General features: G+C 34.3%; 1 protein-coding gene across 7 annotated transcripts; it reads right to left on the bottom strand.

Annotated features, from left to right (window-relative positions):
- Positions 1-89: 89 nt before the first annotated feature.
- LOC141566918 (myosin-2) lies at positions 90-27,223 on the bottom strand. Of its 7 annotated transcripts, none has more exons than XM_074312063.1 (40): positions 27,198-27,223; positions 26,880-26,940; positions 24,126-24,353; positions 23,895-24,038; positions 23,533-23,689; positions 21,637-21,664; positions 21,437-21,545; positions 21,244-21,336; positions 20,573-20,636; positions 20,335-20,433; positions 19,965-20,068; positions 16,942-17,080; positions 16,601-16,719; positions 16,361-16,510; positions 14,483-14,653; positions 14,046-14,355; positions 12,906-12,982; positions 11,505-11,592; positions 11,310-11,427; positions 10,213-10,336; positions 9,997-10,133; positions 9,616-9,871; positions 8,978-9,220; positions 8,671-8,847; positions 8,426-8,571; positions 8,257-8,347; positions 7,778-8,167; positions 7,120-7,246; positions 6,123-6,241; positions 5,812-6,008; positions 4,802-4,985; positions 4,550-4,715; positions 4,328-4,452; positions 3,834-4,142; positions 3,536-3,739; positions 2,207-2,332; positions 1,948-2,118; positions 1,754-1,858; positions 1,348-1,443; positions 90-376 (listed from the first exon to the last, which is right to left on the bottom strand). In XM_074312063.1, the coding sequence occupies exons 3-40, from the start codon at positions 24,327-24,329 to the stop codon at positions 224-226; spliced, it is 5,820 nt and encodes a 1,939-aa protein (XP_074168164.1). In that variant the 5' UTR covers positions 24,330-24,353; positions 26,880-26,940; positions 27,198-27,223; the 3' UTR covers positions 90-223. The 7 variants fall into 7 exon arrangements, with proteins under 7 accessions (XP_074168164.1, XP_074168165.1, XP_074168167.1 ...); XM_074312064.1 differs by lacking the exon at positions 27,198-27,223 and adding an exon at positions 27,164-27,186; XM_074312066.1 differs by lacking the exon at positions 21,637-21,664 and having other exon boundaries at positions 23,510-23,689; positions 27,198-27,221.
- Between the last annotated feature and the right edge of the window lie 139 nt (positions 27,224-27,362).

The following is a 27,362-nucleotide window of genomic DNA, read 5'->3' as shown; positions in this document are numbered from 1 at the left end:
TCAACAGATTGATTATTTAATGTGGTTATAATGGAACAAGTTTTTACATTTCAAATGGTTAAACAAAAATTAAAGTCCACTCTAAGGTATTTTCTTTGCAAAACAGCTTGTAACTTTTATTTCCTTTACTTTAAAGACATAATAATATTAATTGCAGGTTTAAGTGACCAAGAATTTCACATTATGTATATTTCTTCAGCCACCTTGTAGCACTAGGCCATGATTATTCTTCACTTACAATCTTCGTATGAACCTCCCTGCTCTTTACCCGCAGTTTGTTGATCTGAGACTCAGCAATGTCTGCCCTCTCTTCGGCCTCTTCCAGTTCGTGTTGGATCTTGCGGAATTTGGAAAGATTTGTGTTGGACTGTTCTTCCTGATGAAGGGAAGAGATTTGTCAGTAATAAAGGACGTGTTTCTAAGCTTTGGTGGAAAAGGCCCTAATATTTTCTGACCCTATAAAATAATTAACAGGAAACTTTAATAGTTATCTGACCAATTCTGAAGACATTTTCTTACCTTTAGAATTAACTTTGAATTAACAATTAAACAATTAACAATTAAATTGAGAGTTTGTTTTTTTCATAAATATTTGCATTTTTTAAAACCAAAATACCTAAACATAACAGAAAACGTACTTAAGAAACTAGAGAAAAAAATCTTAACTGTCTAAGTTCTTCCTTCACAGTATGAAATTTTCAGGTGATAACTTACGGTCACTTTTCATATATGGTATTTCCACAGTTAGACAACAGTGACTTTATTCTAAAACTTCACAAGGCACAACTCTTAAATCAATGGGGGGGTTTTAGAGTAATCAAGGATCATATAGCTAAGAATAGAAAGAATTCCATAGGAAAAAAAATCTCAGAAGCATTCTAGCTCAAGCCCTTTGTTTTACACATGAGGAAACTAAAACCTGGAGAGATTAAATGATTTGCCTAATATTACAAGAGTACTAAGAATCAGAGAAAAAGTTTGAACCAAAGCCCTTTGATGCCAGAATGAGTACTGTTACTCCCAATCTTTTAATATACAGCAAACATCACTCAGCCTTTTCCTGAAAGAATGAAATTTCATTTACTTTGGCTATTAGGTGGGAATATTGGAGAAATGGAAAGAAATTATTGGCTATTATTTTATTTGTAAATATAAAAAAAACTGACATGTTGACAAAAAGTTTGGGTGTACTTCCCCAGAACACTGCTTAATAGAATGAATCTTATGACTTTTTTTGTTAGGATTTATAGCCCTGAAGAATTCTCTCTTCTACTTTCTTTAAAAAATTTTTTATTTTTAATTTATAAAATAAAACAAGCATTTCTCTTACATAATAAAGATACTTACAGCCTCTTCAGCTTGTCTCTTGTAAGATTTCACTTTTGCCTGGAGTTTATCCACTAAGTCCTGAAGTCTGAGAACATTCTTTCTATCTTCTTCAGTCTGAAAAATTGCAGATAATTAAAAATGAGTGACTGCTGTCTTGCTGATAACAACACTAACTTGATAAGATACTAAAAGGGATCACAAATATAGGAAGAGAAGATATCTTAGGGGACATTCAGTTGAATTCCTTATTTAAACAATGAAGAAACTCAATGACTAGGGAGTTAATTGTATAACCTCACATAGGTAGTAAATAAGAGAGGGAAAATCTAAACCTAAACCCTAACTCCAAATCCCCTATTCCTCCCATTCCTCATTTATTACTGCTTTTTTCAGGTAGTTACCCCAGATGAGTTCTTATCCTCACCTGGTAAGTGAGCTCTTTCACTCTCCTCTCATGTTTGCGTAGACTCTTCACAGTGTCAACATTGCGTTTCTGTTCACTTTCAACCTCCCCTTCAAGCTCACGAACCTAACATAAAATATTAGATTTGTTTTAAAATCTTTACCATAACCACTGAATGGGACAAGACATACAATGCTAAGATTTGGGATAGTTACTCTGGCCTCCAGTTTTTGGATCTGCTTCTTTCCTCCTTTCAGGGCCAGTTGCTCAGCCTCATCCAAGCGGTGCTGCAAGTCCTTCACAGTCTGTTCCATGTTCTTCTTCATTCTCTCCAGATGGGCACTGGTGTCCTGCTCCTTCTTCAACTCCTCAGCCATCATGGCTGCCTAGTTAGTAAGTAAACAAGAAAACTATAAATGTCAAGTAATTATATAAATAGATCAAGGAAGGAAAATCAATAGATTTTCTGCTCACATCAGTGATAGCCTTCTTGGCCTTCTCTTCTGCATTCCGGGCTTCCTGAATCATGTCTTCCATTTCACCCTGGATTTGGGCAATATCTGTTTCCAGCTTCTTCTTGGTGTTGATTAAACTAGTGTTCTGGGGAAAAAATAAAACAAATTGCCATTTTCCTTCTTTCCCAAATAAGAACAGGAAATAATACTCTTTAGGGAAGGTGGGGAGAAGATATGGATCTATGATTTCATCAGTGGGAAGAACTTCAAAAGGAAACTCTCTATACCCATGCAAATTAATAAATTAGCCATAACTCATAGTGTTGCTTGGTTGTATTAAGTATCAAAGTCAAATCTTGTTGAGTTCAAGGCTAGCCATCTATCCACTGTGCCAGGGTGCCTCTCAGAGGCTACATACCTGAAGTTATTATTTATAATGCCCAATATTATTTATATGGTAAATTCTTAAGCATCAAAGGTAACATTTATAGTGGGGATCAATTTGATTCATAAATATTCATGGCATGACTGCCTTATTAAATCACAATTCTAGACCACTGTGTGGTATAGAAGAGATGATTAGAAAACAGGCCCTTTTATCATAGAATTTATATTCTGATAGAGTTTAAGACAAGGCTGAATAGTGTAATTTTAATAGAGGATGAACAAAATACTAAATAAGTAAAGAGTAAGAAGGGATCACAGTCAATTAAAGGAAAACAGGAAAGACTTTAGGAAGGAGGTAAATTTGAAGGATGGATGAGATTTTGATAGGTGTAAAACAGAAGAAAGATAACATCAAAATGTTGAACCAAAGTGCCTCAAAATATGATTCAAATATAGATTCAAATGTAGATAAAAAGAATAAGTTTAGTTTTAAGCAAGCTAAATTTTAGATACTTGAAGGACATCCCAATGGAGATATCCTTTACCTACTTAGATATTGTACACTAATAATCTGACTGGGCGATTCCATAAATGCAGTGTTAGATTTGTATTCTGGGAGGAATTAAGTTTGAATCTTGCCTCAGATAACTACTACATATGTGAAATGATAAGTGATTTAACCTCTCTTGAGTTCAATTCCCTCATACATAAAATGAGGATAATAATACCTCATAGAATTATTATGGGGATTATGTGAGATAAAAATGTAAAATGCTGAATAACATTAAGGTGCATAAAGGTGTTTGCTATTCTTATTATTATAAAGCTAGAAAAAATTTAGCTCCTCAAAAGAGTTTTAGCAATTACCAAAATGTATTTAAGCAGAATCTGATTTGGACTCTTCTTTTTTTTTTTTCTTCTTCCATTTTTGCAATTCACACTTTGTTGTAATTGTGCTCACCTGAGTGTGTAGGAGTTGCACACGTTCACTGGCATCCAAAAGTTCTTGTTCTGCTACCTTCCTGCTCCTCTCAGTTTGTTCCAGAGTGGCTCGAAGCTCCTCAATCTCAGCCTGCAAGAGGTTGGCTCTGCGCTCAACCATTGCCAGCTGCTCTTTCAGGTCTTCTTGACCTCGGAGAGCATCATCCAGGTGGATCTGAGTATCCTGAGTACAGCAAACAAACTCCGTTAAATATCATATTCTCAGGGCTCAGCTAAAAGTAACCATTCAGTATAGCTAAATGCATGATCCTATTTACTTTAAGTATTCCTTGGGTATTTCTATAGTTCCTTAGGGCCTCTGCAGCCATTCTGTTGGCATGGTTCAGCTGGATTTCCATTTCATTCAGATCTCCCTCCATCTTTTTCTTTATCCTTATAGCGTCATTCCTGCTTCTGATCTCAGCATCTAGTGTGCTCTGCATAGACTCCACAACACGGATGTGGTTTCTTTTCAGCTGATCAATTTCTTCATCCTTTTCAGCAATTTTTCTATCAATTTCAGACTTTACTTGATTCAACTCAAGTTGGATGCGTAGGATTTTCCCTTCTTCATGTTCAAGAGAAGCCTTAATGAAAGCCAACAATCAAGTCAGTAACAGATTGAAAGAACTCTGTGGTCTAATAACCTGGGTTCCAAAGAAACTATTATTTTCCATGTTTATTCTATATTTTTCTTTAGGCCATTCCATAGGTCATTTCCCAGAGTCAAGCCTAAGTCTTTCTCAGTATTAGTCTATAATGCTATGTGTACCTCAGCTTCTTCTAAAGCAGCCTGAAGTTCACACTTTTCTTGCTCAATTTGTTTCTTTATTTTCTCCAGCTCATGGATTCGTTTGCCTCCCTCAGCAATCTGCTCAGTCAGATCAGAAATCTCCTCTAGGGGTAGAGAGGCAGGTAGACATTAAATGAGACAGTTGGAAAAATGAAAGGGTCATTCAAGTTACTGTTAATAGAGTAAGTGAAGAGAACTCACGCTGCAAGTTCTTATTTTCTCTCTTGAGAGTTTCAAGATGGTCTAAAGATTCTTCATAAGCATTCTTCATTTTGAACAGCTCTGTGCTGAGAGATCGAGACTCCTTCTGGGAAGCTTCTAACTCAGCATGAGTTTCTTCATATTTCTGTTTCCATTCTGCCAAGATCTGAAGAAAAAATAGTCAGTGTACTGCAAAAAGAGTAATAAGAAGAAATTCAAGACATAAATATCATCAACTATTGTATAGAATACCTTGTCAAAATTCCTTTGCTTTTTATCCAGGGCTGCACAGGCTGCATTTGTCCTTTCCACATCAAGCATCAGGTCCTCCACTTCATTCTGCAGCCTTTGCTTAGTTTTTTCAAGAGAGGCACATTTGGCATTCACTGCTTCTACATGTTCCTCAGCATCCTGTAGACGCTGGGCTAACTTCTTCCTGAAGGATTATGTATGTTTCCAGAAATAACTTAAATAAGAATCATAATTTCCAAAGAGAAGTGTGTTGGAACTTCATTAAAATACTGGCAATTATGGAATGCAAATATATTTTAGCATAAAGTGAACATCTTAAACTCCTTGGGTAAGCATATGTGCCTAAATACATTTATGAACATATTTATATGCAAACATGTATACTCAGAGATGTAATGTGTCACTGTGGATAAACTTCCAGTCTTTAAGCAGGAAAACTAGGATTCAAACCCTGACTCACTTAACTATTGAATGCATTACCTTTGGTAAGTCACCTAGCCTCTCATCTACTCTCATTGTAAGACTGATCTGTATTAGTGGATAAAATTTCCATACTTGGAGTTACACACCAATAAATCATACATCTAGAACAAAAACAGCATTATTCCCATTCACAACTTTGAGGATTCCTCAGTTTAGTAGGATTCCTTACCTCCCCTATCAATACACACACACACACACACACACACACACACACACACACACACACACACAAACACACACACAAACACACACACATATGCCTTTGCAAGGAGCCCATGATGGGTGATAACTATTCTACACACATACATATAAACATATATACATATATGTCAAAGGGACCTCACTATAAGGAATTTCCTCTTATTGGTACCGATATTGAAACTACAAGGTAGTATTTTGCTTACCTATCAGTTCAGCTACATTCTAATGCCTGATTGTTTTCTTTTAGAATCTATTCAGAATCCAGTTATTTCTCTGCCAATTACAATGCATAATTTTTCTTTATTCCAAAAGATCCTTGCACGTACTTGGCCTCTTCCAGTTCCTCTGTGCGTTGAATAGCATCTGTCTCATATTTGGTTCTCCATTGGGCAACCTCACTATTGGCCTTGGATAATGCCCTCTGTAGCTCAGCCTTGGATTCTTGTTCTTCTTCATATTGTTCTCTTAACAAGTCACAGTCATGGCGGGATGACTGAAGGGCATGGGCTAGTGCATTTTTGGCCTATGGGCAGATGTCAGAGTTAATTGTGATATTTAGTAAAAGAAGTCAAGCAAATCCTGAAGAAAGTCTAGAAGTAATTTTTATCATAAAGTCAGGGGAAATGTTTTGCAATACCTTAGTCTCTTCTTCAAGTTGCCTTTTTAATTCCTCAATCTGCTGTGTAAATGCTTGTTTTCCTCTTGACAACTGAGAAACTAAAGCATCTTTTTCATCCAGCTGACGTGAATATTCACCTATAATAGACATATAATACACATATACATATATAGATGTGTACATAGGGATATACACTTATATACACAAAGAGAAAATTACCAATAGTACTGAAAGGAAAAATAGTATTGGAAATCCAATTGCATCTTTTAAAGAATTATATTGAGAATTAACTGTAACAACCATTTCTCCTCAAATCTAATTGGATTCACGATAGTATTATTACACTTTTCAGATTGAAATACATATATTCTATGTCAGATTTCTCTGTAGTACACTGGGAAGTTATGTGAATTAAACTGAGTCAGAAACTATAACTTACATTCAATTTTTTATATCCTTTCAAAATAATGTGACATGATACAAGACATGTGAGTCTGAACCAGGACAGGATTAGATAACCTTCTCTAAATTAGTGGACATTTGGAAACATTTGTTTTAAAGCTATTTTAAGGGTTTAGATTTCTTTAGTTCAGTCTAGGGTCAAATAAAGAGAACTAAACTAAATTCAGAGTCATTAGAGCTATTCTGACAAATACCCAAATTCCCATGTACCTCAAAAATAGGTCCAAGATTTAAACACTTTCTAGGATTAGCTAAAATCATTGGTAGTCTACAATTCTGTCCAGTATGAAACTTTTATTAGGTTGCCTCAAATGGACCTCTCCACTTAGGCTGGCAGGTGGCTCTCTGAATATTATTTACCAAAATATCATGCCTTTCTTTTCAAAAATTCATTTCATTTTAAATTTATGGAATAAACCAAGTATTCTAGATCATAGATAAAATAAACACAAAAGCAGAAAACAAAACACATAAACATAGTCTAATAAAAAGATAATTGCACACAAAACTGCAAATCTATTATCATAAAAACACACAAGAGAAAGAAAGCTACCAGATTCGGTCTGTAAGCGCCCTCTCTGAGTTGTCAAGTCATTGATTAAGCGCTGCTGTTCTTCTTCCTTTGATTTAAGCTCACTAACTTGATCCTCCAGGGTACGGCACATTTTTTCAAGGTTACCCTACATGTATAAAGTAAGACATGGAAAATATAACATTTTAAAAGATAATCATAATTATTAGTTTACATATAGATGCATTGAAAATAGAAACAAAAATTAATCAGAGAAGAATATTTTTCTTACCTATCTTACACTTTGAAAAAGGACATTTTAAAAATTATAATTAGTTCAAAGCTAGAATTAATTAATCTACACCCAAGCATTTACTAAGTACCTACTATGTGCAAGGCATTGTGCTAAATACTAGGCATACAAAATCAAAAATGAAATAATCCCTACCTTATGAAGCTAATAATAGCTAATAATATGAAGCTGGAGATAAAAGACACATTGATTTATATTAACATGTTATTCAAACCTGCTTGGAAAGTTTCTAATCTTCTAACTTACAAAGATGTCAAACCAAAGAACTAAGTTCTTTTCTTAGTTCAACCTGTATGAGAATCGTACAAGAATGACACAAGAGCTGTACAGATATTTCATCATTTCTGCATAATAGTTTTAATTTTTTTTTTTAACAATTCACAGTACCTTGGCTTTAGAAATAGTTTCTACATTGCTGGCAAGATCATCAATCTCCATCTTCATTTCACTCTTCTCTTTCTCCAGTTTCTGTTTGACCCTCTGCAGGTTGTCAATTTGTTCTCCAAGTTCTGCAACGCTATCAGCGTGCTTCTTGCGCAGAGTGGCAGCTGTGGCTTCATGCTGCAGGGTGGCCTCTTCAAGGTCCCTGCGCATCTTCTGGAATTCAGCCTCTCGTTTCTTGTTCATTTCAATCTGAGCTGAAGTCGCTCCACCAGCTTCCTCCAGGCGCTCACTGATCTCCTCAAGTTCCCTGGAGAGATCAGCTCTCTGCTTCTCAGCTTTTGCTCGGGAGGCGCGTTCTGCCTCGATTTCCTCCTCCAGTTCTTCAATGCGGGCCTGTCAATAAGGAAAAACACATCCTTAAGTCTCTTCCTAGCGATGGCTAATTCTCCAAGAGTTGGAATCAAGAGAAGGGCTGACTTTACCTGCAACTCCTTGATCTTCTTCTGCAACTGAACCCCTAGTACTTGTTCATCTTCAATTTTGCTTTGTAGGTTGCTGATTTCAAACTCTTTCCTTTTTTAAAAGTAAAAGGGCACATATTAGTGTTTGCCAATATTTATAGTCAATTTCACAAATAACTCCTCTACTTACTTTTTAAATTTTTCATCAAGCTGTTGTTTCTCATTTTCCAGATCCATGATTGATTCTTGGGCCAACTTCAGGTCACCTTCAAGTTTTCTCTTTGCTCTCTCTAGGTCCATACGGAGTTTCTTTTCTTGCTCCAGAGACCCTTCAAGCTAAAAGTTAACAATACCATGAATGAACTTGTAGTAAGAATATGATTTCCAGTTTGCTCTCATCAAAGAGCTGTATCTCCTTTATAATTTCAAACTTACATCATCCACTTGCTGTTCCAGCTTGATTTTAGCTTTCGTCAGTGTATTCACTTTGTCCTCTTCTGCCTGCAGATCATCCAGGGTCTGCTGATGGGCCTCTTGGAGAGCTTTCTTCTCTTTGGTGAGCTTAGCAATGGTTTCATCTAGCCCTGCCATCTCCTCTGTGAGGTTTTTCACCTTTATAAGTGAAAATTATTTTCATAAAATATGTTATTGTTCATTACATCCTATATTTATATTCTATCAACTACAGGCATATACTTTCCTAAGTCTCTTTTAGCCTATTTCTTCATACTAAGATTCATACCTTATTCTCAGTAGCATGTTTCTCCTTTTCCACCTTGGCCAGTGTCAACTCAAGGTCATCAATATCTTTCTTGAGCTCTGAACATTCATCTTCCAGTTTCCTCTTCTTGGCTGTCAGTTCAGCATTGATTTCCTCCTCATCCTCAGCCCTTTCAGTCACTTCTTTGATTTTAGCCTCAAGTTGGATTTTAGTTTTGATTAGCTGGTCACATCTCTCCTCAGCATCAGCCAAACTTTCAGCTTCCTTGAATTAAAGGAAAGCCCAAATTGGAAAAGCAAAGAATAAAAATAAGGCCAGACAATGGAAGGCCTTGAAAGGAAAATGGAAGAATTTGGATTTGATATAATAAGCAAGCAAAAGACAATGTAGATCATTCCTTTAATCATTCAACCAATATTTATATAATACTTTCACTGTGAGAGACAAGGTGTCAGATTACTTTAGAGATAGATTCAATTCAACATAAATTTTTGAGATCCTACAGTGCTCTAATATGCTGCAGAAACAGCCTGTATTCCATCAGGGAATAAGAATGATATTTGCCAAGATAAATTTAAGGTAAATAATGGGTCAACTAAGAGACCCCCCCAACTCTTCTATAATCATTAAAGAGAGAAAAAAAAACATATATTACGTACAGATTGGACTTGGAGTTGCAGATCATTTTTCTCTTTTAGCAAGGATACCATTTTTTCTTCTAATTCTTTCCTTTTAGATTCAGATTTGGCAAGTTCATCTTTAGTTTTCTGAAATTCTTCCTTCATGGTGGCCATCTCCTTTTCAGTCTCAGCACTCTTGAGTAGAGGCTTGATCTTAAAAAATAGTTTCATCCAAGGCCAATGCTTAACATTCATGAAGGCTCGAATATTGTATTGGATACAGAAAATGGATTCCCTATTGACATATTAAATTAATGTGCATAAAAAGTTATATAAATAATGAAAATAAATTTTGTAGACAAGATAAATTTATGGTCCCAGTGAAACAGTTTTGAAGTCTTACTCTAATTGGATTCATACCTTCTTTCCACCATCTTCTGGTATTCTACTCTTGCTAAGAAACCTCGGCACATGGCTTGAGTTCGGGTAATAAGCTGTGTTAACTTGTCATCTCTCATCTCTTCCAGGAGACCCAAAAGACCAGCTTTGAAAAAGACCTGCATAAGGGAGAGATTACAGATCAGTGCTTCATTCTTCAGGAAGTACAAATAGACAGAGTTTGGAAAAGATAATTACCTTTGTATGACCAAATTTATACTGGGTGTGATCAATATCAATAGATCCCAGAAGTTTCTCAGATGCCTTTTTGCTATCAATAAATTGTCCTTCAGGAATAGCACTTGCATTTAAAACTTTGTACCTATTGAAATGGAATAAATATCATATAAATGATCTTTCTGATAATTAGTAGATAGTAACTTAAAAATAAAATAGTTCATGAAGAAACAATACACTTTCCTACACTATGATATTTATTTTAGTGAAATGGGCAACTTTATCTATCAGACTAATCAACCTTGCAAGAACCATAAGGCCAGTCAGGTCAACATTTTGAAATAAATTTTCTCTTTTTGTTTTTCTTTTTCTTCCCCAAATTAATGTTTTCCTCTTTCCACCTTCAAGTGTTTTGTACCTTCATGATCTCTTTCTTCTTTATCCTGCTCTATCAAACCTATTTTTAAGAAAGGACTTTGTGGTCATTCACACCAAGGATAAGATGACTGATAATATATAATTATCTATTCTTAATGGACTCCTAAATTTTTATCTCTAGTCTCAACTTTTCTCCCAGTCTGAAATGTTCCATTTCCAACTACTTCCTGGACACTTTTACTTGGATGCTTTATCTACCATTTAAGATTTCTTAGCCTGGCTTTCAGACTTCATCTTCCACTGCTCTTCTGTATCACTGTTGTCAAACTCCAATAGACACAGAGACCACTAAACTTGCACATTGACTGAGGAAATCCCAAATATATTATTAGCTATGTTCTATTGTATTTTTGTTTATTTAAAAATATATTCCTTAATCATATATGTTAGTGAACCCATTAAAAATTCTACAAAGTATTTAAAAAGTTAGGCTTTAATTTTTTAGCCTATTTTCAATATTTATATATTATTTTTTCTTTTTTTTTTGCAATGAGTGCTAAAGAATTCAGAAATATTCACGATATTATGTTAAATCAAAGACTAAAATCCTCAAAAGAGGATTATTGTGGGAATACAGTGAGATTATATGTATGTACACATACATACACATATGTATGTAAGTTTTTGCAAACTTTTAGATATTATATAAAGTCTAGCAAAAAAAATATTGAGAGGCTGACCTCTGTTTGAAGTCAGCATACAGGATTCTGCTTGGGAATCCTTTCCGACAGATTCTGATGCCTTCTAGCACACCATTACATCTTAACTGGTGCAGAACCAATTCATGTTCCATGGCACCTGAAACAACCAAAATATATGTAATTATCATACAAAATAAAGGATTTACTGTGTATTTTTATCTAACAGTATCTTACCAGGAGTTTTAGTTTCATTGGGAATGATACACCGTACAAAATGAGGGTGAGTGCTCCTCAAGTTGGTCATCAGCTTGTTTAAATTCTCCTAGGAGGCCACATGAGAAGACTCATTAAAAGTGTAAAACCCAATCCAAAGGATTATACTTGTTTAACTTTATCAGAAACTTTTGAAATACCAGATTAAGGCCATTTTAAAACAAATTCACAAGCATTTATTTAGTGCCTACCACTATGCTTTGATATTGAGAATTTAAAAACAAAAATAAAAACATACCTGCCCTCAAGGAATTTACAATCTACCAGGAGAGACAATATACACATATATATGTATATAAAAAAATGAATACCATACAAGGTCATTTCCAGGGATGGGTGAGAGAAGCATTAATTTCTGGAATGATCAAGAAAAGCATCACATAAAAGATATAACTTGAGACTTGAACCAAGCTTTAAAGAAAATAATCTTTCCAGAAGTTCCAATTTTTCCCATAGACAGACTGACAAGAAGCACCTATACAAATAAATCTCAAGTAGAATTTTCAAAACTTATTTGAAAACTGAATTATACTCAGTTCATAAAATTGCATTCCATTTTAGGCATTGCTTTCCACTCTCTCTTCCCCTCCATTCCCCTGCTATTCATTCACTTTTCATTCTACCAAATTTCATATCACTCTAAGAAAAAATTTACATCTGCCAGCACTGAATTCCCTGTCTTTTGACAAACACAGATTTCCTTATTATGTAAGTTGGCTTCCAGATTATCTACAGGATGAGCAAAATAACCATGGATAATCAAGAATTATGAGCACCAAGGAGAGGCACTCTAAGTTTCTTTTAGGTCACCTGCTTTATATTCATTAGTCTCTATGATTTGCTTTAAATTCTGACAATATATCACTGTTTAATGAAATTGTGGTGGGGTAGCCAGGTGGCGCAGTGGATAAAGCAGCAGCCCTGTGAAGTCAGGAGGACCAGAGTTCAAATCTGATCTCAGACACTTAACACTTCCTGGCTGTGTGATCCTGAGCAAGTCACTTAACCCCAATTGCTTCAGCAAAAACAACAAAAGAAAAAAAAAAAAAAGAAAGAAAGAAATTGTGGCATGTAACGTGTTAGAAAGCCTTCTGAAAAAAATGTCCCTTTTCTCTAACATAACTTGAAAGGTGATTTCTAGGCATCTAGATTCTAGGCAATTTAAAGTCCATCATTCTAAGGTAAAGTCAAGGAGATGTAATGGAAAGGAAAAGAAGGAAGAAGGGTATCTCTTATTGATTAAGATCAGGCTTTACCCAAGTAATTTGGGGAATTACTTTTTAAATCAGGTACCAGATTAATACTTAGTACTAGTATTTAGTATCAGGTATGAGGAAACATCCAATCAATTTTCTGTCTTACCCTGAAAAGAGCTGATACTGTCTGGAAAGAAGAACCCTTTTTCTTAGAACCTTTCTTGGCAGCTCCACCACTAGTCTCTGAGGAAAAGAGAAAGTATATTATTTATACGTGGCTGTCAATCATCCATGATCCTTGTCACCTTTTTGCTTCTTTCTTAAAACAAATGGATTGTTTTGAGACTGCTTTTGGTCCTTCTCCTTCTTTGTTCAGAGTTAAAATTCTGTCTTACTAAAAATTCACTTCTAAATTTGAGTATATCTCTATGTCCTCTGCTAAACATACTATTATATATATTTAGTAAAACTGTGAAGAGCATATGTGGCATAGTGGATAAAGGAAATTTTAAAAATCAATTGACAGGAAGTCAAAAATTCGCATTTTTCCTCTGATACAATTTATTTCCTCAGTAAGATTCCAAGACATAAGCTGTGAGGGAACTGCTGATTACATTGGTGAAGGGCATTACTACACCAGGAGCTTCCCACCAGGACCCTATGGACCTTTATGAAAAAATGGGAAAAAATTATGTAAACATTGGTTGCTGATAGAGGTCAATACCAAGAAACAAGTGTTAGCTTTTGCCTTGGCTAAAGTCATTCTACCAAATTTCATATCACTCTAAGAAAAGATTTACATCTGCCAACACTGAATTCCCTGTCCAAGATTCTGAAGGCATGGAATTGAAAGAAAACAAAAGATTTTAGAATTATACAGCTTTAAAAGACCTAAAATATAAACTGTTATGTACTTGTCCTTATATGTTTAATCCTTAGGAGCTTTTTGGCACTTGTCATAGAATGTAAAGCAAAGGTAGATTAGAATGGTAGATACGGGGATGAAGGTAAATTCAGCAGTGTCCTTTTGTCCTTATTAGCATGTTTTTGCTAGTAAGAACATGAAGTAAAATATATTAAATAAAAGCATACCATTGGTGGAAATTTTTAAGTTTTCTCATGTCCAACTTGGCACCAGGCTGACACCAGTATTGGAAAAGATCACAAATAGGTCATTAGAAGAGAAATTATTAACCACAGGCCTAAAGGAACAATTAAGTTAACTTCCATACCTTCAAATCCAGTTGCCAACATGGACTCACAAGAAGAAATGTACCACCTCCAGTTTGTAGTAATCAAGAATTACCTGCCTCAGCTGTCTGTGTCCCAGAGAAGAGGAAAGCCAGCGTTTTCATTGAGGATTTCTGGTACAGTCCAACCACAGTCTCATTCAGAGGGTCCTTATTCTTATCCAACCAGCCTGCAATATTGTAGTCCACAGTACCAGCATAGTGAATCAGAGAGAAGTGAGCCTCAGCCTTCCCTTTGACAACTTTGGGTTTCTGGAAATTGCTGGACTTTCCAAGATGCTGCTCAAACAATTTGTTTTTGAAAGAAGTGTCTGTTGCCTTGGGGAACATACATTCCTCTTCTAGGATGGAGAAAATGCCCATTGGCTACAGACAAGATGATAGATAAATACTATGTTGTTTACAGGTTATATTTTGACCATAAAATTGATATGAAATTCAACCATGATCTTTTTCATGAGTTATTTCTTAATGTCTAAAAATTCCAACACACCTTTTCAATGAGCTCAATGCAGGCAGCCAGGTCCATCCCAAAATCAATAAACTCCCACTCAATGCCTTCCTTCTTGTACTCCTCCTGTTCTAGCACAAACATGTGATGGTTGAAAAATTGTTGCAGTTTCTCATTAGTAAAGTTGATGCACAGTTGCTCCAGGCTGTTGAACTGAATGGAGAGATTATAGAAATATAATATTTAAATCTGGAATAGATTGTTAGATATTCTCTAGTTGTCATAAAGATAAAATAACTTGCCCAAGATTTTTCAGTTTTTAAATGTGAAAATCAGAATTTAAACTCAGAGCTAGTGATTTCCGACCTCTTTTTACATGTAAAACAATATCATGTAGAAGGGATCACATAGTATTGTGAAGAAAGCACGGGAAGTGGAGTTTGGAAAAATCTGATTTCCCTTTACATACCTACATGCTATATGAATATGAGCACAGACACTAAGCTCTCTGAGTTTCTGTTTCCTAATTGTAAAAAGGGGCCAATAATACCTGCAATACCTTTTCACATGATAAAGGCAAGGTGGCCAAATATGCAAAACGATTTGCAAAACGTAAAGCATGGTATATGTCAGCTGTTATTACTAGTAGTCCTATACTACCTTCAATGCTCAGATCAAGGATTTTCTTCCATATGAAACTTCTCTTGATTCCCATAGTAAAAAAAAGTATTTCCTCTGACTTTTTTGGATTAATCATAGCTTTTTGAACCATTTCTATGCACTTATGTTCTAATGTATATAATTACTTTTTTTCTCTTTTTTGTTGTTTTCTTTTTTTTTTCTGGTTATAAAAAAGGAAAAAAAACACAAAAGAAAAAAAAAACAGAAGAAAAAGGGGGAAAATGAATATAACATGGATTGATTTACATTTAGTCTACAAAAATAGATATTTATTTTGTCAATACAATTTGATTTTTTTACTCCAAGCCAATGATTAGATTGTCATGAGGGAGGTCCCAGTATTGTGATTCGCTTCCACATTGTAAATCCATCAATGTGTAGGAAATTTCTAATTTTAAAGTGGATGAAGATCACTTTTAAGTGACTAGGACAGCTTTTTAGTATGACTCCAAATATAGGCAAATCCATTTTTTTGAGGATTAGTCTTGCAACTCAATGAAAGTCATGTCACCAGCCATGTCACCAGTGATGAAACGTTTTGACTGTGCTAACCAATGAAATGAAGAAAAAATCTTTTAAAGGCCTTCCACTTTGTGTAGTCCCCTTTCAGTTCTGCAGTGAAGGGCAAAGTGGTACTAAAGGAGGTCAGTGGGGGAAAACAATTACTTTTAGACCACTAAGAAACTTCTCTAGGGCAGAGACTATTTCATGATTTTGTTTGTTTGTTTGTTTTTACTGTATTGTCAGTCACTAGAAAATGATTGGTACATAGTAAGAAATTCTTGGTGAATTGAATTTAATTGATTTTTGTGAGAGTCTGCAATGCCAGATACATCAGCAGAAATCAGTTTTTAAAAAATCTATGTGCTAACAATAGTAGACAAATTTATGGTACTTCTGATCTCTGTATCAAAATTGTCTTAGTCTTAACCTCCCTATTGATATATTTCAGTATCCATTCTGGATTTCTTGTCGCTTTTAAGTGTATCTGGATGTTTTAAAAATGTCAGCCTTAGCTTGCAGTGAGAGTTTCAGATTCTACTACAATGCCCCATCAAGCCTTACTCAGCTTTCTTTTGAATATATAGGAAGTTCTAGAATTCTTGAAATTTCTTGAAATTATCTAGTCATTTTCTTTTAAATCAAAATTGGGAAAATTACAAGAGAAGAGAATAGACCTTCTCTGTTTCTGAATTTACTGCCATAAATTTCACCTCTGCCACCTTGCTGCTAACTCACATCAAAGATCTCGAAGCCAGCAATGTCCAAGACTCCAATGAAATATTGTCTGGGCTGTTTGGTATCCAGTTGCTGGTTGATACGGGTGACCATCCACAGGAACATCTTCTCATAGATAGCTTTAGCTAGAGCACCTACAGCATTAGTAACCTTGAAGTACAGAAACATAATTCTTGTGGTTAGTGGGAAAATGTAAAGGATACCCAAATCATTTGCAATTAACTGAAGTAAGGCACATACTTGCTCTACAGTCTGGCCTTTGGTGACATATTCATTGCCAACTTTCACCCTAGGATAGCACAATGCTTTGAGCAGGTCTGCAGAATTCAGACTCTGAAGATAGGCAGCTTTGTCAGCAACTGTGGAGACAAGGTGAGAGGAAAATGTACATAGATGTACAATATATACACACAAGCATGCATCGTATATTCATAATACATGTGTGTGCGTGTGTATAGACAGCAATGGATATTTTTACACATTCCATGGTGCTTCTCCTTAAACTTAAGGGTAATAGGAGATAAGAACCTGATTTGATTTCAGTTATATAATCAAGAAACTTAAGAGGAACCAATGAATACCTTCAGTGCCATCTGGCTCAGCTTGTTCCTCTCGCTGCTTTTGTTTGAACTTCATGTTCCCATAATGCATGACAGCCCCAGTAAGCTTGTAAATGGCTACCTTTTCATCAGGTGTGAAGCCCAATATATCAATGGCACTCTGTCAATAGAATTAATGAAATAAATACCAAATTAGAATCAGAGTGAATACTACTACCAGTTTCTTTTTTTTTCCCCAGTTAACTTGACAAGAGATAGATATAAACACATTAACTAGAATCCAGTGTGTTTGAACTACAGGTCATTCCTTAAACATATAAAAAGAAGTGAACTTAAACCAGAAAGAAAAGATGGTATTTTTGGAATATGTAAAATTTTTATTATTATTATTGTTATTATTATAAGAACTTCTTTGACAATAGCTGTAATCTAGTGCCTTATCCTGGTATAGAAGTAAATTTGAAGTATCAAGCACTACACCAGCAGACCATAAATTCTTGGCAGTTTGTATTAATGTGAAAAAGCTTAGAAAACAAGCCAACTTGAATAAGCATCAGTCATACATGGAATGACCACATGGTCATGTGACTCATAATCATTTTAACCATTAGCTGATGATTTTTGTAGGCATAGAAACTTAATGTAATTGTAGGTTGATGCAGTATAATAAAATTATCATACTATCTAATTTATTTAGATTATCAAAATGTTATTTTAGAGAATTAGAAAAATAAGGACAAAATTAATTTGGAAGAACTGGAGGTTTAGAACATTAGAAGAAATAATGAAATAAAGTTGAAAGGAAGAAGGCCTAAAAGTACAATAGTACTCAAAGAACTTTTAATAATCAAAGTATTTTATAAAACAGTGATCATAAAATTGTCCATACTGGTTAAAAAGATAAAAACTTTTATTGGTATAAAGCAAATTAGGAGCACAAAACACAGAAACAAACAAAAACAGCAACACTCTCATTAAACCCTATGACCCCAGCTCCTGGGGTAGTAAATCATTATTCAACAAAAACTGTTAGGAAAACTGGAAAGTAGGCTGACAGAAATAAGATATGGAACAATCCCTCACACTATTTACCAAGAAAAGATCCAAATGGATACCAAATTAGATATAAAAGGTCACATTGTAAATAAAATTAAAGGAGTAAGGAAAATATATATTCTGCAGATTTATGGAAAAGGGAATTGTTCATGGCAAACAAGGGAAACTGAAGACCACAAAAGTATAAAAGGATAATTTGCTTTTTTTTGTTGTTGTTATTTAAAAAAAAGTTTTAAAAGTTTTTACATAAATGAAATCTTTCTAGTTAGAAGGAAAAATAAAATCAATTAACAAGAAAGAAAAATTTGCCACAAGTTTTTTTTTTTTTTGTTTGTTTGTTTGTTTGTTTGTTTTTTTTTTTATAAAGGTCTCATTTCCTCAAGTTGTTCTTTAACAGATAAATGGTCAAAGATTAGGAACAGGCAATTTTCTAAGTGCTCCAAATCCAAATCACTATTAGAGAAATGTAAATGAAAGTAACACTGAAATTTCACTTCACATCCATCAGATTAGCAAAAGTAACCAAAAAAGGAAATGACAAATATTCGTGGAGCTGTGAATTAGTTTAGTCTCTCTGGAAAGCAATTTGATACTATTTCCCAAAAATCATTAAACACAGTGATAACATTACTAGGATTATACACTAAAGAGATTTTAAAAAAAAACAGATAAGAACTCATATGTACAGAAGCTATCTTTTTTTTTTCTGTACTGGCAAGGAACTGGAAACAGAAGGGGTACAAATTAATTGGAGAATGGCTGATGAAATTAATATATATATTAATGTAATATAATATTTTTGCACAGTAAGAACTGATAAAATGGCTAGTTTCAGAGGAATTTGGGAAGACTTTCATGAATTGAAAAGTTATCAGAATTAGAAGGAAAATATATAATCACAATAACATAAAGAAAAAAGCACTTTTGAAAGAATATAATCAATGTAATAACCAACAATAATTTTAGATTACTCATGACAAAACATTTTGCACCTCCAGATATAGAGGTAATTAGACTCAAGATGTGGAATGAGAGATACATTTTGGACATGGTAAAAATGTGAATTTTTTTTGCTTGCCTATACATTCTTGTCTCAGAGGTTTTTCTTTTCTTTCTTTTCAAGGGTGGCAGGGAAATGGAGTATTAGGGAAAGAGTCCACTTTTACCCCCAAATTATGAGAGAACAGAAGGCCAGAAGAAATTACAGGTGAACAGAAGATCTTTGAAAATTATATGTTGAAATTATTATATAATTAAAAAGAAAAGTAAGCTTTTGTACAATAGTGAATTTCAGTTTCCTATACAGTCCTTCCTTCCATTCTATAATGTGTGTGGAAATGTTAATTTTATTTAATGTTTGCTAAATTGGAAATAAAAGTATGGAGATCATCTGCTAAGGGATGTAAGGAACACTATGTGATTGAACAGAACAATGATATACAAAATTGTATAACTTTTAAAACTATTTATAGTTTACATTTATGTAGTACTTTTATGTTTTAAAAGCTATTTATTCACAACAAACTTCTGAAACTGAAAGTGTAACGGTTATTAACCCCATTTTACTAACAAGGACTCAAAGGTGAAGAGAAATTAAACTCTCAGACTCAGACATTTTATGAATATCTGGACTAAAACTCAGTAATCCAAATAACCTGTTATCAAGAACAGTACTATTTCCATTGCAGTACATATTTTATTACTAAGGAGTGATGCAGATTGGAAAATAGGAATTTTCACGAAGGTTTTTAGATAAATGTAAGAATGATAGAATGGTTATTATGGGAATGGGTTATTATGGGAAATTAGAATTTTTGTTTGTTTGAGGGAGATGATGCTTTCCTCAACCTTTTGAATTTAACAACAAGAAGGACAGCAATACTTATTATTGAGCCATTTCCTGCTATTACAGTCAGAGAAAGAATACTTAATTTGATGGACTGGAGATCTCACCCAATGTGGAATTACTTAAAGTCTGAAATACTTACATCGGTAGCCATCAACTCCTCTTGATCATTAATGCTGGCAACGGTGATCTCTCCTTGACTTATAAATGGATAATCATATGGGTTGGTAGTAATCAGAAGCATTTCTGATGAAATAAAATTGACAAAATTATCCTTTTTATAAAAAATTCAACATATACACACAATTGCTATAACCTATGCCATAACAAGTAATTAATGAAAAATAAAAATGGCTGAGAAGGCAGTCCAAATATATTGGGGCTGATGTAAGATTAATCTTCCTCCATCTCTCTCTCCTGAAAAGACTGAATTTTTAGCTAGACAGTTTATTCTAAACAAGTTCATCAATTCTGTTATTTGATTTAATGAAGGGAATTATGAAATGTTTTACCAATTAATTCTGGTTTCTTGTTTGATGTGATCTGATAAAAAATGTGATAGCTTCTTTCAGCCTTTAGCTGGAAAGTAACTCTAGACTTCTCTAGCAGATCTGGAGAGATAAATAAAATAATCAAAGTGAGAAACAAACTTTAATTTTTAAACAAAAAAATTATAGGCATAGCAAATGGAAAAGATTTTGAAGGATATATTTTGAAATAACTCAATAATAGTAGAACTTTGTTACTTACATGTTTCAATGTCTGCTGAAGCTAGTTTCCCTGTGGTACTGAAGTGAATCCTGATGAATTTACCCTGGGAAGGAAAAAGAATATGACTTTATTTTTTGGAAACATTAATCTTTGAGTAGCTCACTACTCCTTAAACACACAATTAATTCCATAAACACCCTCAATTTGTAAGAAAAATATGAGTATCCCCACTTGTAAAGTTTGCTTTTAAGTGTAGATATTAAACATTGTAGGGAGGCAGTTAGGATAGAGGCTCAGAGGATAGAGCATTAGGTCTGGATTTAGGAAGATCTGAGTTTAAATTTGATCTCAATCAATTACTAGCTTAACTTTTGTTTCCCTTAATCCATTGGAGAAAGAAATGGCAAACCACTCCAGTATCATTGCCAAGAAAATCCCAGGATCAGTTTGATCCATGGAGTCATAAAGAATTGGATAGGATTGAGCAACAATATTGAATGTTGTAACATTATAGAGATTATATAGCAAGCAAGGGACAAAGTTTTACTAGTTGACCCATGCTAATCCCATGCTAGTAACTCGCATCAGCCCAGGCCGTTCCAGTATTAGAACCAGAGGGAACACATTTATCTAGCCAAATATGTAAAGTCCTGGGTATTATAGTCAGAGTTCACACTTACAGTGTCATTAGTGTTTCCAAAGAGACTTACAAAGCGAGAAGAGTTGTCATTCCTCACAGTCTTGGCATTGCCAAAAGCTTCTAACAGGGGGTTGGCACTTATGATTTGATCTTCCAATGTCCCCTAAAACAAACAACAATAACAACTTACTCTTCACAGCAGAGACTTCACACAAACAAGAGCACTGGCAGAAACTTGACTTTGACTTGGTTCACAACCCCACCTGCATCTTTCCAGATTCTTCCTTCTTTTTCTCACCAGTCACTGCAATTGTTGCAAAGTACTGAATGACACGCTTGGTGTTGACAGTCTTTCCAGCACCAGATTCTCCACTGTGAAATTCATAGAAGAGAAGTAGTCAGACTCTTAAACAATTTTAAGTAATGCAATAATCAAATCTACTTGACAATGACATCTACTTACGTGATCAAGATTGACTGATTCTCCCGATCTGTGAAAGAGAAAACAAAAGAACTTTAAATAAACTTGGTTTCCAAAATAAATTTTTTTCCCTTAAAAGTAGCCTGTTTCCTTTTTTAAAAATCACTGAATTAGAGCTCACTGAGAATTTATCTCTTGAATTTTTCTGGTGCTCTTGCTCTCATAAATAACCTTTAAGAGGAGGTAGACAATAAAATGTATTTTTCACCAGAGGATATGTTTGTTACTCATGTAATATTGATTGTGCTACATCATGAAAAGTCTAATGCTATTATTCATGAGACACAAATAATGATAGTGAAGAACATAGTTTAATGTTTTATTCAACCACCTACCTAACTGATAAAATGTGAGCTAGTGGAGGGCAAGAGCCCTATCATTTTAGCCTTCCAAATTGCTAGAGGTGTACTAGAAGACACTGGATGCAAAATAAAAAATTCACTGTTCTACTTGAAGATACAAGATGTAAGTGTTTATAATAATCTGTGGGTAAGGGAATAGCACCGAGTTGATCAAGAAACCTGGAAATAATGTATGAGTTGAGACTTGAAGAAAGAGGGCATTCTATGAGGTGGTGGGAAGGTGGGAGTATGTTCTGGACATCGGGAAAAACTCATGCAAAGACCCAATAACAATAGTTGAATGTTATATTTGGAGAACAGCAAGATTTTCTGGAACACAAATTTTATTACATATTTAAATGGAAGTAGTATATAATAGATTTGTACTTTTATAAGTAATCATCATTTTAAAATTTTACTGTTGCAGAAATGCTTGTTTTATTCCATAAATTAAAAATAAAATTAATAAAAAAATTTTAAAAGAAAGAAGGTCATGTTCAATAATCTGGCAAGTAGGCCAAAACCAGAGCTGTTAAAGAGTTTATACTACAGCCACTCTTCCCCATTACTCCTTCCCCAGTAATAGAGGTATATTGAAGATATACTTGAATACAGGAGTCATGTGGTCTTATCAAAATTCTTAGTATCTTTCTTTTCAAAAGAATCAATTTAATTTTAGGTGTTTGATTTGGTAGAATTGAAGTGCAGGAATCAGATTTCAAGTAGGTTTTTAAGCTGTTTTTAATAGTTACTCCTATTTCAATTAGTAAATAAATATTTATTAAGCACCTACTAAATGGTAGGTGCAGGCTAAGCACTTTTAATTGTGTTTTAAAGTTCACAGAGAGCATTATTTATGAGTCCCATATGAGAGAGAGTATAAGTAAAAACTTATGTGCTCTGGGCCAAACACCTACTGTATTTGAACCTAGACTCTAACTCAGGTTTTCTAAATGTAGATGGACTATTACTATTCTAGCAAATTAACAAATTTAATTCCCAGTTCTCTGAGCATTAGGGCAGTAATTCAAGTGAAATTCCCTTAATCTTGCAAGCTTGTGTATTTAATTGCAAATATTTGTTAATGTTCAGTTGTTTTCAGTTATGCCTTACTCTTTGTGACCCTATTTGGAATTTTCTTGTCAAAGACACTGACCATTTCCTTTTCCAACTCATTTTATAGATGAGAAAATTGAGACAAACATGGTTAAGTAGTGACTAATAAAGGTCTGAGGTTAGATTTGAACTGAAGAAAATGACTTTCTGATTACAACTAGCTGTCCTTGACTACAAATATATTGCCTCATAATTTATTGCTTCAGTTTCCATGTCTCTCTCTCTCTCTTTCTCTCTTCTCTCTCTCTCATATATGTATATATATATATATATATACGCACATATACATATATATATACACATATATATGTATATATATATTTCATTTCCAAACATTTAGCCTTGGTTCTGCTTTAGATATTTTTTTAAATTGGAATTTCCTAGTTTTTCATAAGTACTTAATAAATATTGATCCACTTACCAGTTAACATGAACTGATAGGCATTATCAGAAATGGAGAAGATGTGGGGAGGGGCCTCCTGCCTCTTTTTGCCCCTGTAAGCAGCCACTACCTCTGGGTTATACACTGGCAACCACTTGTAGGGATTAACAGTGACACAGAAGAGCCCTGAGTAAGTCTGTGCAAAGAAAGAAGAGATAATAATCATATCAATATTAATTAAACAATTTAAAAATGGAATTTTTTTCAAGGCATGAATATTTTAGCTAGATGATGAGCTATCTAGTAGGGCCTTTGAACTTTATAAATTCACTTCAATTAATTTAGAATTGGGTCTAAGATGGCATGTTTTCTCAATCACAGATACTTTGAGATATACTTACATAGATCATCCAAGCTGCATAACGTTCTTTGAGGTTATACAGGACAGCAGGCTCATGCAAGTGAGTCATCATGGCCATGTCCTCAATCTTGTCATATTTGGGAGGGTTCATAGGAAAGATTTGATCTTCCCGCACTGTTAGTGTCTGGAAAGTAACAAAGACATAAGTTCATATGGACTAGGAAAAAGAATAAATTGAACATGAATTCAGCATAATAAGATTTTTACTTACTGCCCCAGCTTCCGTTTTTACGGTCACCTTTCCTCCTTCCCGGCTTTGGATGGTGCTTTTTACAAAAGATTCCTTAGGTTCTACAGCAAATACTGATGTCTTGGCATCAAAAGGCTTGTTCTGAGCCTCAATACGTTCCTTTTCAGACTTTCTTAAGTAGGGGGCCGCTTCCCCAAAAATGGCCATTTCATTGTCTGAACTCATGGCTATAATTTATGAACCACAAGCCTAAACAAAAAGAAGACATATAAAAGTCATCATTCAACATGCCCATACACATATCCTCATACAAGCACTAATTTTATTTGTGCTTAATATTTATTTGTTGGGGAAATGTAATCAATTATGCTGTTCTAATTCCTGAAAAAATTAAGATAACTCATATTTTCATATTTTATGACTTATTTTCTCCCTACAACTTTTATGAGTAGAACTATTATTAGGACAGGATGACCAGAGCCTTATCCAAAAGCACAGAAATTTAGAAGATCGTAACAGCTTTTATAATCATTCAACAATATAAAAAAATTGAGCTTAGCTTCCTCCCCTGAGTGATTTTTCCAAATGTCCTCCTTGACCATGACCTGCCTTTCTCTATTTCTCCCTAGGGAAGATTGGTCTAGCAGGACATTGACAATGTCCACTATCCCAGCTCAACTGAATTGGGCATCTACTTAGTGCTACTTGCTTTAGGAAGAAACACAGCCAGTGCTGTCTTAGCCTTTAAGAAACATATTATATTCTCTATGTGTTCCTTATTCTTACACATAAAGAGTATTTAAAGTTCACCACCAGTAAGAGATATTGTGGACTGATGCTACTATCTGTCCTAGAAAGTTTTCCTACCCACTCTCCCAAAAAATCCATTTGATTACATTTCTCTTCAGCAGAGGATTCCTCTTTTATTTTTAACTTATGGTTTATCTACAGTGGATCTTCAACTCTGCCTTCCACAAGAGGGAAAGGCTGAAAGGAATCTTAGATCACTTGTTTCTAGGGCACTGATTATGTAAATTACTTGTTTAGGATCACTTCCTCATTCTCTAGAAATGAAAATATATAAAGGAGAGAGGAACTTTGCAAGTGGTTATTCTTAGGTCTTCTCTCTTCAAAGAGAAAAAGCACTGAATTTAGAGTTAGAAGAACTGTATCCAAATCTCTGGTCTGTCACTAACTATCTGATTATGCTTGGGAAAATTACTTAACTACTCTGGGTCTCAGTTACTCCTTTACATGATTCAGAAAAATGACACAATTATAAATCTCTGATCTGATTGGTAGGATAAGTCCCATATTCTTGCAATGCACAGTATCATCCTGTTTTCCCTCCTTTTCGCTTTCATATCTAGAGTTTGTCTCAGATTTCTATGATTTGAGGGCTTTGTTGTTGTTCAGTTGTTTTATCTGGGCCAATTCTTCATGATCCAATTTGGGGTTTTCTTGGCAAAGATACTAGACTGTTTTTTGATTTCCTTCACCAATAGATTCATTTTGTCAGACAATCAGAGGTTAAGTGATTTGCCAAGGATCGCACAGCTTGAAAATGCCTGAGACTGGGTTTGAACTTGGATTTTTTCTTACTCCAGACTCACTGTTCCATGTACTGAGCCACTGTCTGCCTTGTCACTAGGCTAGGATGCCCCAATTTCTCCCACAATTTATTCTTCAAAAACTAGCTTTATAACTAGGAAAACTGACTTCTACTTTGCTACTTATTACCTATATTAGGCAAGTTACTTAAATTCTCTCAATGATAGCATTTTTTTCCCCTCAGACCTATGATTTCATTACTGTAGAGGAAATTCCCTCTACTATTGTTCCCTCTACTGTTGATGCAAATCAACAATGATTCTGAAACTTTTATACCTAGAAAATTAATTGGACACTGAGATTATAAGTGACTTATCCAAAGTAAAACAATTAGAATTAGGTAGTATTTGAACTGAGTTCACTACCAAAGTTTGTTTTAGCTTTTAAGTGATAAAGATATGTCCCTCAAGGTTACAAAATTCTTTGTATATCTTTCTCCTTTGATTCTCAGAACAACATCTAAGATAGGAAGTGCAACTAATACCATCTCCCTTTTATCATTGAAAAGATTGATTCAATGAATGGACTTGCTTAATATTTACAGAGTTAAGCAATAGAGCTGAAATTCAAGTATGGGACTTTTGAAGAAGAATGCTACAACATTATTTAACAAAATTACTTGAAACATTTTCAACTCGTTTGTCCAAAAGACTTTCCTTTGAAATTATTTGAGAATTATTCACAATAGTTCATTATAATTAATGAATGTCCCTGAGTACTATACAAACTTCTCAGTCAAATGTCTCCATGGAAAACTCAGGATTGTAAGATCAAAGAATTTTAGATCTGAAAGGTACTTCATAGATTTTCTACTGTCTTTTTCCCTTCACTGGAATAAATAAATAAAACTAAGTTTCTAAGTGTAATCTAATCAGAAGCAAAGTTAATTAGGGCAGTTTTTAATAAAATCCATACTCTTCCACAAGAGAATTTTAGCTTGGAACTGAAAACTCTATTCTCTTTGTCCAGATGACATCTCATTCCATCAATGACCTAAGCACTCTGCTAGAAAGAAAAGATCTACTTTCTAGTAACTTGCCTGAAGCACCAGTTGGAAGACAGAGTTACTGAGATAAGCACTTTCTAGAAGGTTGCTAAGTTACATAAATCCCATCTGGGAGCCTCTCTTATTATCTTTCTAGTGATTAGTAAATTAGATCTTACCTCTTATGATAGGGAAGAAGATGTGAAGAAGGAAAAAAGATGCAAACGAAGCAGGGTAATGCTATAAAAGAAAATAAAGAAATTATGTTATATAGTCATAAAAATCTCATTTTGCTTATATGAACATAAGGTGGCTAAGGACAAAACAATGGCAAAATAAAACAAACCAAAAAACAAAAACAAAAACAAAAACAAAACCCACACCTCTTACATTTAAGACTGTTATTAATTCTATCAGTCACAGCTAAAACTGAATTGTATGACTGTGTGGTCCCTTTGCTTACCCTCTCTGTAAATCCAGGTCCTTGTCACACTTACCTTGGAGCTTTTTAAAGCAAGGCAAGTCAGACTCATTCCAAGAGCTCTTTTATAAGGATAGATATGGAAACAATGCAGCTGCCTGTCCTTTCTAAAGTCAAGAAAAATTGTTTGGCAAAGGTTGTTTTGGCAATCGAGAGGCCAAACATAATTCTCATTCATATT

Source organism: Sminthopsis crassicaudata, chromosome 4, assembly GCF_048593235.1.
Source record: "Sminthopsis crassicaudata isolate SCR6 chromosome 4, ASM4859323v1, whole genome shotgun sequence".
Lineage (NCBI taxonomy): Eukaryota > Metazoa > Chordata > Mammalia > Dasyuromorphia > Dasyuridae > Sminthopsis > Sminthopsis crassicaudata.
This window is presented reverse-complemented; position numbering and strand designations above follow the sequence as displayed.

Bases quoted from the DNA above. Each gene is read 5' to 3' on its own strand.
- LOC141566918 (XM_074312062.1), bottom strand. From the start codon at position 24,329: ATGAGTTCAGACAATGAAATGGCCATTTTTGGGGAAGCGGCCCCCTAC. The intron at 9,872-9,996 runs GTATGAATCCAA...ATATGTCAATAG, and splicing joins CAGAAGATGGTGGAAAGAAG to GGAATCCATTTTCTGTATCC. The intron at 6,009-6,122 runs GTATTGCAAAAC...ATCTGCCCATAG, and splicing joins AACTTGAAGAAGAGACTAAG to GCCAAAAATGCACTAGCCCA.